Raw genomic sequence first — 12,399 nt, 5'->3', positions numbered from 1 at the left:
GAGAACTGAGGTTTCCTGCTCACAAAGCTACAAATCCCAGCGCCCTTAGCAAACTACAGTTCCCAGGATTCCTTGCTGGGGAGCGTACTTAAATGTTTAGCGTGCAACTCTGGCTGGTCTCTCCTGGCTGGTGGCTATTTTCCTTGGCTTATGTCCCTTGTCTCTGTCTCTCCTTACCTTATAAGCTCATTTCCCTCTTTTGTTCCCCCCCAAGACCCCCTTTAAAAACCGAACACCCGATTTGCGAAGAGCATGAAGAAGAAAGGATCAACATCTATTGCGTGACCTGCGGGGTCCCCACCTGCTCCCTCTGCAAGGTCTTCGGGGAGCACAAGGACTGCGAAGTGGCGCCTCTCTCTGACATCTACATGCAACAAAAGGTTGGCTTCTCACTGATGGCTCAGATTTCCCAGGGTGCCTCCACTGTTTCCATTTCTGTTCCATGACGTTGGCAGGAGGACCTGTCCTTTAGCTGGAGAGGCTGCTAGGCGGTGCTGGGTTTACCTATAAGCTGAACAAGCTATAGCTTAGGGCAGGGCCTCACTCTCTTGGTGAACCCCCCAAAAAATTTAAAGGGAAAAAAACTGGATGTGCATTTCCAAAATATAAGATAAAAAGGAAATAAAATAAAACCTACATGCAGCAACAGTGTTTTGTAATGGGCCCCACCTGCTAGCCTGCTCACTAAAATATCCCTGGTTTGCTCATTTCTATATATAGGGTGCCTACATTCTGCTATTTATAATTATTAGTGGCTTGCACCCTATATTTACACCTATTATGATTTCATGTTATAGCAAGTTTCTAGACACTAGACTATGAATCTTTGTAAATTGTGTTTCCAAAGGAACTTTTGTCATTGCCAAATGCCAATCTGTTTGCATTATTTAGTTTGTTATGCATGAAAAATCATTTTAAGTTAGAGCTTAATAATTATTTCACTATTAATATACTTCTTCTTAATTGTATTTCAGTTCAACAATTACTTTGATAGAATACATATTTTGTTATTTGCAAATGGCTTGAGATACCTATTCGGTCCATAAATTACCATATAGCATATATTCAGCACACAAAAACAGCAACAATTTGTTGTTGACAAAGGACAGCTGGACATATAAAGGGCCCCATTACCTTCAGTAGCATAGGGCCTCATCAAACCTAAATCCGGCCCTGCTACTAGGGCACAGGTGTGGCATCCTGCAGCCTGGGGCGGGGGGCAACATGCCTCATTTTATCACACCCCCAACACCTCCCCAAACTGTCCCATTCTTCCAGCTCATCAGAGCTCCTTCCTTCCTCTCTATTTCCTCCTCCGTTCAGGAGGAGAGGGCTATTGTAAAGTGCTTTCCCTTCTTCCTACGTAGTTTCAGAACAATGAGAAGGAACAATACATACATACATACATACATACATACATACATACATACATAATCCATCAAACCTCAGACGCTTTATTTGAGAAAAACAAATTGATGGATTATGTATGTATGTATGTATGTATGTATGTATGTATGTATGTATGGGATGCGGGTGGCGCTGTGGTTTAAACCACTGAGCCTCTTGGGCTTGCTGATCAGAAGGTCAGTGGTTCAAATCCCTGCGGTGGGGTGAGCTCCCATTGCTCGGTCCCTGCTCCTGCCAACCTAGCAGTTCAAAAGCACACCAGTGCAAGTAGATAAATAGGTACTGCTCCAGCAGGAAGGTAAACAGCATTTCCATGCGCTGCTCTGGTTTCGGTGTCCTGTTGCGCCAGAAGCGGCTTAGTCATGCTGGCCACATGACCTAGAAAAACTGTCTGCGGACAAACGCCAGCTCCCTCGGCCTGTAAAGCAAGATGAGCGCCGCAACCCCAGAGTCATCTGCGACTGGACTTAACTGTCAGGGGTCCTTTACCTTTATGTATGTATGTATGTATGTATGTATGTATGTATGTATGTATAATGTTTGTTTTGCCCCTCAGCTCTTTGAAGGGGACAAACTGATAGACTTTTGTGTAGCAAGCTGAAATCTTTAAAAATTAATTTCTTTTTAAAACCCAGTTTGGAAAACCTTTAAAGCACACCTGTAACCGTGAAGCTACTGGGGATGGTTAGAATGCTTACTTTTGGCTACAAGGAATAGATTAGGGGACACACACACACACACACACACACACACACACACACACAATCCTCTTCCTTCCGCAACCTTGCTTTTGGACAAATTCCTGGAGAGGAAAATACACCCATGGAGGAGGGGGAAACTGGAGAACTATAGGTCATAGAATCCTAGAACTGTAGAGTTGGAAGGTACCCTGAGGATCATCTAGTCCAACCCCCTGCGTTGCAGAAATATCCAGCTATCCCATGCAGGGATTAAACCGGAAACCTTGGTGTTATCAGCATCGCGCTCTAACCAATGGAGCCATCTTGTCCATTGCTTCAGGCAGTAGAATGTCTTGGGCCACCCCAGGGTGAATCTCACCCTGTGGTAATCTGGCCATCTGTATTATCCAGCCCAAATGGTAAGGAACATTTTGTCACAGATCACAACCATGCCTGTGGTAAAACAGCCATCTGTGTGAGGATAGACTTGCCCCCTGTATCATCAACCACCACCACCATATTTTAAAGCCACCTCTGTAATTTATGTAGCAAGGTGGCGTCCAGGCATAAGATCGAGCACATTAAAATTCCATTTAAAAATCAATAAAGCAACAGACAGGGAATTGCTGAGCCAGAAGAGGATTTAAGATCTAGTAAATGCTTGTGCGAGAAAAAGTGTTTTTAACTGCCATTGAAAACATGTTGCCAAAGATGCTTGGTGCATTTGCACCAGTGTGTGTGTGTGTGACTGTTCCATAATATACTTCTTTGGCGATCACTCGCAGCCGAGTAAGATTGTCTTCCATAAACACGGTTTTAACAGTGAGTCCGTAAGTGACTGTGGAGGCCAATTCTGGATCCACACGTCCTTCCACGGTGGGGACACTGGTTGGCCATCATGATTCTTATTTATCTGGGAGCTGCAGTTAAATGGGAAAGCGCTAAATGTTCTGACAGACACATTGCATAGCCTTCTTTCTGTTTCACAATGTGCTCTATGTTTTGGAGTCCTTCGCTGGCAAACCCTGGAGGAATAGCATCTGGCTACTAGCCATGAAGGCTGTGCTTGCCCTCCCCTGTTGGAGGCAAGATGTCTTGGAATGCCCACTCCAGAGGAATCGGTGGTGGGGAGAGGGATGCTACACTCAGATCCTGCTTGTGGGCTTGCCCATGGGGCATCTGGTGTTAGAATTCCTGCTCCATGATTGCAGTCATGGGATTGTTGTCTATCACATGACGTTATGTGTTTTGACTCCACAGAGTGGGAAGTGATGGAGACAGGATGTTTGTGTTACTGTGTTCCGTGAAGTGGGACTATTGTCCTTTGTTTTTTCTCTCTTTGCTGTCTGATGCTAGAGAGTGAGGGAGCCATGTTGCAGTGCTCTGTGTGTGTTTATATGTAAATAAAGTAGATTAGCCAAAATGCTGAGTTGCTGAGGTCTGTCACGAAGTGTGCCGGTGTTGGTTGGCATCGGTCGCTGTGATGTTCGGGCTGAAGAAAGCTTATGAAGCTCCCGAACAATCGACCAGGAGCAAGAGAACATGCCAGTTGGGCATGTGTTTCTGCCAGGGTCCTACTCGAGTGTAGGCTGAACTCCTGACATCTGGTTGGGCAAGTTGAGAACAGGATGTTGGACAGGGTGGACCATTGGTCTGATCCAGATGCAGGGCTCTTCTGATGCACCAAGACCTCCCCCACCAAGTGGGACCTGCTAGATCTTACAGCACAGGTGACATCGCAAACCACCCTGAGAAAGTTGGTCATTGGATGGTGCGGTCAATCAATAACCAAATGCCTTTGGGGTCTGCATGAATGAAGAGTGTCTCCTTGAAGCCATTTCCTTCTCCATTGCGTGTTACTGGCTGTGCAGCATTTTGTGTTTTGGGTGGCCTGAAGTGCAAGGCATGGAGAGTGATCCTGTGCTCATAAGGAGGATCCCTTCTGTATCTCACTTTGAAATGGACTTGTTTGGGTTGGATGTGGCCGTCTGAAACACTGCCTGCTTCCGGGAGCATTAGGGGAGCAGACTGAGCAGCAGGGCTGTCTTAAGCATATGCGGCGCTGGGGTGCAAAGATCTGCCGGGTGTGCTCCCCCTGGTTGCCCAGTCCCAAGCATGCAGGAGGGCAGAACCGGCTGGCCGCCTCAGTGTCTTGCTGGCTCGGTTGCCCCTGAACTCATGGTGCAGAGCCGCCTGCAGAAGAGCCCACCATGGCGCTCCGACTGATGTGCGTGCTCTTCCCTGGACTCAACTCTCGGGCCCCGGTCTCTCGCCCTGGTGCCCTGAGAGCCCGGTGCCCGGGTGCCCTGCACCCCTAGTGCCTACGGGTAAGACGGCCCTGCTGAGCAGTGTCATTGGCAAATAATCCAATTTGGGTCCTCTCCCTTCCAGGCAGAGCTGACTGGTGGGATTGGTGCCCTTGTGGCTGCGAACGACAGGATCCAAGCCTACGTTGGGGATTTGCAAGGCTCCTGCAGGAACGTTGAGGTAGGACTCCTCAACATTTCGTTCTTTTTTATTTTTGCAATCTCTCCACTTATCTGTGTCAGGTCACAGTGTTCAAAGGACCATTTCCTTTGGTGTCTATGTCACAGTGCTTTCCACATCAGAATGATTGTTGAGATCAGGGGTGGTTTGGTTTATTTAAAAAGTCAATTTCAGTGGAGATGAACGATTTTTTGTTTTGTTTTGTTAATTTGCTCTAAGACTTCAGTAAAAAGTTTCCCTGACAACTAAGCCAGAGGATTTGTCTGATGGAAGTGTACAAACTGGGTGTTCAGATAAGGACTCACCATTTAAGAACTTTTGCTAAGATGGTTGCATTGCGTTAAGATCTATGTCATTAAATACTGTGGGGAGGGGGAGTTAGCTTTGCAATTTCCCCTCCCTCATATCACCTTCTCAACTGACTGTAGGTAAATGCCTTTCTGTCAAAAACCAAGGAAATTAAGCAGAATAGATTCGGGGGAGAAGGTGGGTGAGATTCATATACTTAAAAAAAACAAAAACAATTGCTGGTGCTAATGGATTTTTTATGTATGAAAAAAAAGCAAAGAACAACAAGCTTTTTTCCTGGAGGAAATCTGTCATCGTTTTAAAAGTATCTCACCTATTTCTGCAGGGAGTTTGTTTTTTTTAAAGTCAGTTTTGGAGAGGAGATGAATAAATATTGTTAATTTGCTCAAATGTGATAAATGTAAAAAATGTTGCCCTCATTATAGTTTTTTGCCTTAGAGAAGCTGTGGAGAAATTAACAGTATCAACATTTATTAGACAGGTTGACCTCAGCCTTTATCCAAGTCATAAGCAATTTTGAATTTTTTTCTGTGTATGTATATGACTGTATACATGTGTATATATCTCTAGGTGGGACGCGGGTGGCGCTGTGGTCTAAACCACTGAGCCTCTTGGGCTTCCTGATCAGAAGGTCAGCGGTTCGAATCCCCGTGACGGGGTGAGCTCCCATTGCTCTGTCCCAGCTCCTGCCAACCTGGCAGTTCGAAAGCACGTCAAAGTGCAAGTAGATAAATAGGTACCACTGCGGCGGGAAGGTAAACGGCATTTCCATGCGCTCTGATTTCCGTCACGGTGTCCCGTTGCAACAGCAGTGGTTTAGTCATGCTGGCCACACGACCCAGAAAGCTGTCTGTGGACAAACGCCAGCTCCCTCGGCCTGAAAGCAAGATGAGCGCTGCACCCCAAAGTCGCCTTTGACTAGACTTAACAGCCTAGGGGTCCTTTACCTTTTTATATATCTATATATTGGAGCAGATTTGGTGAGGGCATGGGGTGTGCATAGGGAGAGGAGAAAGGGGTAAAGTTCCATTGCACATGGAGAATTCCTTATGGTGATGGATTGAATGAGTTGGATATGAATATATATAGCCCAGTTTTTTAGTTATTAGAAGTAAAACAGTCAGTTCCCTGCTGTTTGTACAATCAAGGTTTCCAGTGGTTCCTGAGTGAGGCTGATAATTTTGATCGATATTCCTTTTTGTGCCCTCAAGTTCAGACATAACAACAGACCGTGGCTGGCAGTTAGGAGAATGAGGTTTTTCTTCCTGCTCCTCCTCCTCCTCGAGGGGCATAAACTAAACAAATTTCAGTTTTGAACTAGCCATGTTTTCCCTATACGTATGTTCCAACAAAGGGACGTGGGTGGTGCTGTGGGTTAAACCACAGAGCCTAGGACTTGCCGATCAGAAGGTCGACGGTTCGAATCCCCGTGACAGGGTGAGCTCCCGTTGCTCGGTCCCTGCTCCTGCCAACCTAGCAGTTCGAAAGCACGTCAAAGTGCAAGTAGATAAATAGGTACCGCTCCGGCGGGAAGGGAAACAGCGTTTCCGTGCGCTTCTCTGGTTCGCCAGAAGTGGCTTAGTCATGCTGGCCACATGATCCAGAAGCTGTGCGCCGGCTTCCTCGGCCCATAAAGTGAGATGAGCGCCGCAGCCCCAGAGTTGGCCACGACTGGACCTAATGGTCAGGGGTCCCTTTACCCTTTACCTTTATGTTCCAACAAACTGGCGTTAGAACAAATTACCATTCCTTGAGTCTGGACATCCTCTAGAGCAGGGGTGTCCAAAGTTTGAACATGCTTGCTCTAGAGTTTCCATAACATTCTCAGAAACTGTGGTTAGTTCAAACCTGAGAGCGGGAGCTTTGGATCTCAAGCCCATAGGAAGAGGCGGGAGGAAGTGCGGAAGACATGAACCTGTTCTCAGAACGACAAACCACCTTTTGTTAAGTCTGACATGGACCGTTTTAGTACTAAGAGACCAATTTCAGTTTAAGCTTTCTACCCCTCCCCCCCGTTTTTTGAGCAGCACAACTGCAAAGCCCAGAAGCAGGCCCTGTGTGAGAAGTTTGACCGCATGTGCGCCATTTTGGAAGAGAGGCGGAAGATCATGTTGCAGAGGATCACCTACGAGCAGGAGGAAAAGATCCAGCACCTGAAATCCATCTGCAAAACATGTGGCGACCATATTGACTCTTCTTCCAAACTGGTGGACACAGCCTTGCAGTCCATGGAGGAGCCGCAGATGGCTGTATTTGTGCAGGTTAAGTAACCGGAAACCGCTCTGCTTCCACACTCCACCCAACAAACAACGCAGTAGACTCAGGTGGAATCTTCACACATATAAAAAAAATTCTGAAAATGTGTTTTTTTATAAAAAAAATACATTGAATTTTCTATAAGGCTCACCGTCGCCATCTAGTGTCACATTGTATATTGCACTTAAAAAACACTTGAAACGTTTTATTTGCAGCTGTATAGCTGAGTCCTCAGAGTGGTTCAGGTCTTCCTGGGCTGTTTCACTTCTGACTACAAGTGTTTGAATGCTGTCCCATAAAACAGCTCCCTGTTGAAAGAAATGTAGCATGTAAGGAGGCAACCATTTCCCTGAAAAACTGGGTTTCTATGTGCAGGAAGAGTCTCTCTCTCTCTCTCTCTTGGTAGGCAAGCATTCAAACAAGTCCTAGGACAGGGGTCAGCAAACTTTTTCAGCAGGGGGCCTGTCCACTGTCCCTCAGACCTTGTGGGGGGCCGGACTATATTTTGAAAAAAAAAAAGAAATGAACGAATTCCTATGCCCCACAAGTAACCCAGAGATGCATTTTAAATAAAAGCACACATTCTACTCATGTAAAAACACCAGGCAGCCCCCACAAATAAGCCAGAGATGCATTTTAAATAAGAGGACACATTCTGCTCATGTAAAAACACGCTGATTCCCGGACCATCCGCGGGCCGGATTTAGAAGGCGATCGGGCCAGATCCAGTCTCAGGGCCTTAGTTTGCCTACCCATGATGTAAGGCAACCATCTCCCTGAAAAACTGGTTTTTTATGTGCAGGAAGAGTCTCTCTCTCTTTTGGTAAGCAAGCATTCAAACATGTCCTAGCAATATACGAAACTGCCTTACATCGAGCCAGACCATTGGTCCATCCAGTTCAGTATTGTTTACACTCCTTGGCAGCATCTCTCCAGTGTCTGAGACAGGGGACATTCAGGTGACGTTTTGTTAATGTGGATGGCATTGCCATGTTGCCGGGTGTATCTGGACTTTTGGATCCATTCCAGTATTAAGATTCTAATAAGTTCTGAGAGGGACCTGTGAAGCTCAAGGCGATGGGAACAGCTCATCAGTATCACCCCAGATTTGGCTGCTGGAGCAGTTTTCCACTGCAAGTTCAGTGAACCTGATTTAAAGAAACCCTAACATTGTATTTAGGGACATTGTATTTAGGGACCCGGGTGGCGCCGTGGGTTAAACCACAGAGCCTAGGACTTGCCGGTCAGAAGGTCAGCGGTTCGAATCCCCGTGACGGGGTGAGCGCCCGTTACTCGGTCCCAGCTCCTGCCAACCTAGCAGTTTGAAAGCACATCAAAGTGCAAGTAGATAAATAGGTACTGCTCCGGCGGGAAGGGAAACGGTGTTTCCGTGCACTGCTCTGGTTCACCAGAAGCGGCTTAAGTCATGCTGGCCACATGACCCGGAAGCTGTACGCCGGCTCCCTCGGCCAATAAAGCGAGATGAGCACCACAACCCCAGAGTCGGCCACGACTGGACCTAATGGTCAGGGGTCTCTTTACCTTTACCTAACATTGTATTTAAGTAGCCCAAGGAAGCTGAATTGGGGGACCTGTACACATTACACAAACTAAACCCATATTTGCAAGTTTTGCACGATTTGTTGGGGTTCCCTCCTGGTAGGAAGGCGCAAACAGCTATGGAGGGGAGTGATGCTGTCCCTAGGTGACAAGCTAAAATCTTGCTCAGACCTTAGGAAAAAGCCATAGCGCAGTGGTAGAACACACCCTTTGTCCAAATGCTCTTCAGTTCCCAGCTCCCTTCAATGCCATCCAGCACAGCCAATGGCTCAGAGATTATTTCACTGGATTGATTTCTTTCACCGATTTCATAGCCTGCCCTCCTTCCTCCCGAAGGGAGCTCAGGGTGACTCACAAGATGTTGCGTGTGGGTGTGGGGAAGAATCTGAGAACATTTCTTAGATTTGGAATCACAACCAGCTTCTAAAGCAGCAGCAATTAATATAGATAGCCTAGTTTTCCTTTGCAAAGGGAAAAGCAAGTCTCCCTAGGCTGGAGAGAGTTTGTTGTGAGGGTGGGGGAGAGAGCCTCACAGGTCTCCCCTCTGCCTGATGTAGACAATACAGAGCTAAATGGAGCAATGGTATGACTTGGGGGTGAGGCAACAGTATGAGCCTATAGCTACAAAGGTAATGATGGGACCCTGGCTCTGTAACAGAGCTTTTCTGCAGGTAGTTACAGGAGTCCAGTCCAGTGCCGGATTTATGTATAAGCTAAACAAGCTATAGCTTAGGGCCCCACTCTCTTGGGGGCCCCAATTTTTTTTTAAAAAAATCATTTTTATTAAGTTTTCCATTTTCACAATCCAATCAAGTCACATTAAATATTCCAAATTATACATATACATATCAAATAATCCAAATATTCTGCCAAATTATAATTTTTTTGTTGGGATTTCCCATGCTTCAAGTTCGGGGGGGGGGCTCTGGTCATCTCATATCTCTACTGCTTTTGATAGTCATTTCTAATAGTTCCTTTAAATCTTCCTGTTGTTAACCTTCCCTCTTTCACGGCCTGTGAGCTGTTTCCACAAGCGAGTTGAAGTAAAATGATGCGTTTTTAGGGCCCCCCCAAAAATTAAAGGGAAAAAAACCCTGGATGTACATTTCCAAAATACAGTGGTACCTTGGTTGACAAACTTAATCCATTCTGGAAGTCCGTTCTTAAACCAAATTGTTCTTTAACCAAGGCGTGCTTTCCCATAGCAGCGGGGGACTCGATTTACAAATGGAACAGACTCAACAGGAAGTGGAACATGTTCTGCTTCCAAGGCAAAGTTTGCAAACCAAAACACCTACTTCCGGGTTTGCAGCGTTCTTAATCCAAGTTGTTCATAAACCAAGCTGTTCTTAAACCAAGGTAGCACTGTATAAGATAAAAAACAAATAAAATAAAACCTACATACAGCAACAGTGTTTGTGTGTTGCATAGGCTCCTATGATGTAATTAATGGGCTTCGCCTGCTAGCCTGCTCCCTAAAATATCACTGGTTTGCTCCTTTCTATATATAGGGTGCCTACATTTTGCATGGACTGGTTGCACGGCAACATGTGCAAATGGCTTTAGATACCTATTAGGTCCATAATTTACCATATAGCATATATTCAACACAGAAAACAGTGACAATTTGTTGTTGACAAAGGACAGCTGGACATATAAAGGGCCCCATTCCCTTCAGTAGCTTAGGGCCTCATCAAACCTAAATCCGGCCCTGGTCCAGTCCCTGGAGTCTCTGGGAAAAGTTCTGTGCTTGCAAACCCAGATTGCTGCTGGTGGTTAGTGCAGACCAGGGGTTCTCAAAGGGTGGGGTGCAGGAGAAGATGACGAGTGTAACAGGAAGATTCAAGGACAATGAAATAAACATTGAAACATTTCAGTGTAGCGTATTCAGACAACGGCCAGTTAAGATGCGTCTGATTAATGCGCGATCACGCACGCACACTGAACCCAGAAGTGACCCCGAAATGTGATGGAAAGGACAGAACAGAATGGAATGCTTTATGTGGACCCCATGCATGCACGCAGGGGTCCAGAACATAACCCCTCACGAAAAGACGATTGCTTGTAGTGTAGTATAGTATCAAAACAATTTTGTTTGGATATAAAACCAGAAACAGTATTGGTGCATCTCTTTCCAAGAGCATTCTCTTGCAGTTCTCCACGACATATCACTATCAATGGGGATTTTCAACTCTGGCAAATACGTAAGATCAAAAAAGAGAAAGGCTTCTTTGTATTGATGAGGAGATGAAAGTTTGTCTCAAATTAGGCCTAATATAAACGAGATTATGTGGCAAAAGCAAGCGCATGCCCCTCACTGTGTGTGTACATGTACCGCTACTTAAGTTACATATGTAGGAGGCTCGTTTATAATTATATTTTGGGAAGGATGAGCGTTCATATGCAGTTGCATCCTTTTCTCCTTTATAATGTGGTCCCATGATCATTTTATAAAGTAGTTGTGTTCTGTGTTATATAAACCAAGGAGTTGTTTCTTTTTGTTTTCCAATGTATTTCTTATCAATAAGAATTTCGGTGGGGCAATAGCAAAATCCTGAAAGTGTGGCCCAGGGGGAAAAGTCTGAGAACCACTGGTGTGCTGATCTTGATGAACCCAGAGGTCTGCTTCAGCAAGCCAGGCACCTCTATACGTTCATGTCCTCACTGGCCACCTTCTGAGATTTTGCCAGGTATTATTAGCTATTGAGGGACGCGGGTGGCACTGTGGTCTAAACCACAGAGCTTAGGACTTGCTGATCAGAAGGTCGGCGGTTCGAATCCCCGCGATGATGTGAGCTCCCGTTGCTCGGTCCCTGCTCCTGCCAACCTAGCAGTTCGAAAGCATGTCAAAGTAGATAAATAGGTACCACTCCAGTGGGAAGGTAAACAGTGTTTCCGTGCGCTGCTCTGGTTCGCCAGAAGCGGCTTAGTCATGACCCACATGACCCCGAAGCTGTACACCGGCTCCCTCGGCCAGTAAAGCAAGATGAGCACCGCAACCCCAGAGTCGGTCACAACTGGACCTAATGGTCAGGGGTCCCTTTACCTTTACCTTTGTTAGCTATTGCAGTCAAGTGCTTTCTCACACAGAGTTGGCTCACGGACGTAGAAATGAGGGATGGCTCTCCTCTTACTTTGTCATCTGCTCTTAACAAATCCCGATTCTTTCCACTTGTGTCCTTTCTCCTCCCACATCAGAACGCCAAAGTTCTCATCCAGAAGTAAGTATCATTCCTTGCCTTATTGCCTCTGCATATCTACCTTCTCCCTTCCTCCCCTCTCGAGTTTTCGGGTTTGAAAAGATGGAAGCTCTCCACCCTGGACCTGTGATTGCTTTCCCTCCTGCAGGATTTCTGAGATGTCCCAGAGCTGCAAACCTGAGAAGCTGGAGTCAGGCTATGACAACATGGATCACTACACAGTCGACTTCAATGCAGAAGAACGACTTCTCTACCAGCTGGATTTTATCAAAGGTGGGGAGGGAAGCAGCCCTAGGTGCACCCATTCAAGTTATTGAAGGATTTGAACCAGGATTTGATTGATTGATTGATTTCACAATTTTTTTATTATTAGCTCACTCTTCATTAAAAACAACCCTGTACATTTATTTTTACTTACTTAGTTCATAAAATTTACACACCACTTCATTATAACAAAATAATAATAATAAAAGAGGTTTACAAAAAAAGAATAAAACAAT

At 45.7% G+C, this 12,399-nt stretch overlaps 1 protein-coding gene across 1 annotated transcript in view; it reads left to right on the top strand.

Moving 5' to 3' along the window:
- Positions 1 to 12,399, top strand: part of LOC310764541 (tripartite motif-containing protein 54-like) — a 38,670-nt gene that overhangs the window by 16,944 nt on the left and 9,327 nt on the right. The window contains exons 3-7 of the mRNA XM_083618730.1: positions 215 to 380; positions 4,479 to 4,574; positions 6,911 to 7,144; positions 11,898 to 11,920; positions 12,048 to 12,172. Of these exons, the coding sequence (XP_083474856.1) occupies positions 215 to 380; positions 4,479 to 4,574; positions 6,911 to 7,144; positions 11,898 to 11,920; positions 12,048 to 12,172 (644 nt within the window). The remainder of the gene's footprint in view (positions 1 to 214; positions 381 to 4,478; positions 4,575 to 6,910; positions 7,145 to 11,897; positions 11,921 to 12,047; positions 12,173 to 12,399) is intronic.

The sequence above is a fragment of the Podarcis filfolensis genome, assembly GCF_964270895.1.
Source record: "Podarcis filfolensis genome assembly, chromosome: 6".
In the NCBI taxonomy this organism is placed as follows: domain Eukaryota; kingdom Metazoa; phylum Chordata; class Lepidosauria; order Squamata; family Lacertidae; genus Podarcis; species Podarcis filfolensis.
The sequence above is the reverse complement of the archived record's forward strand: the minus strand, read 5'-3'. Positions and strand labels throughout refer to the sequence as shown.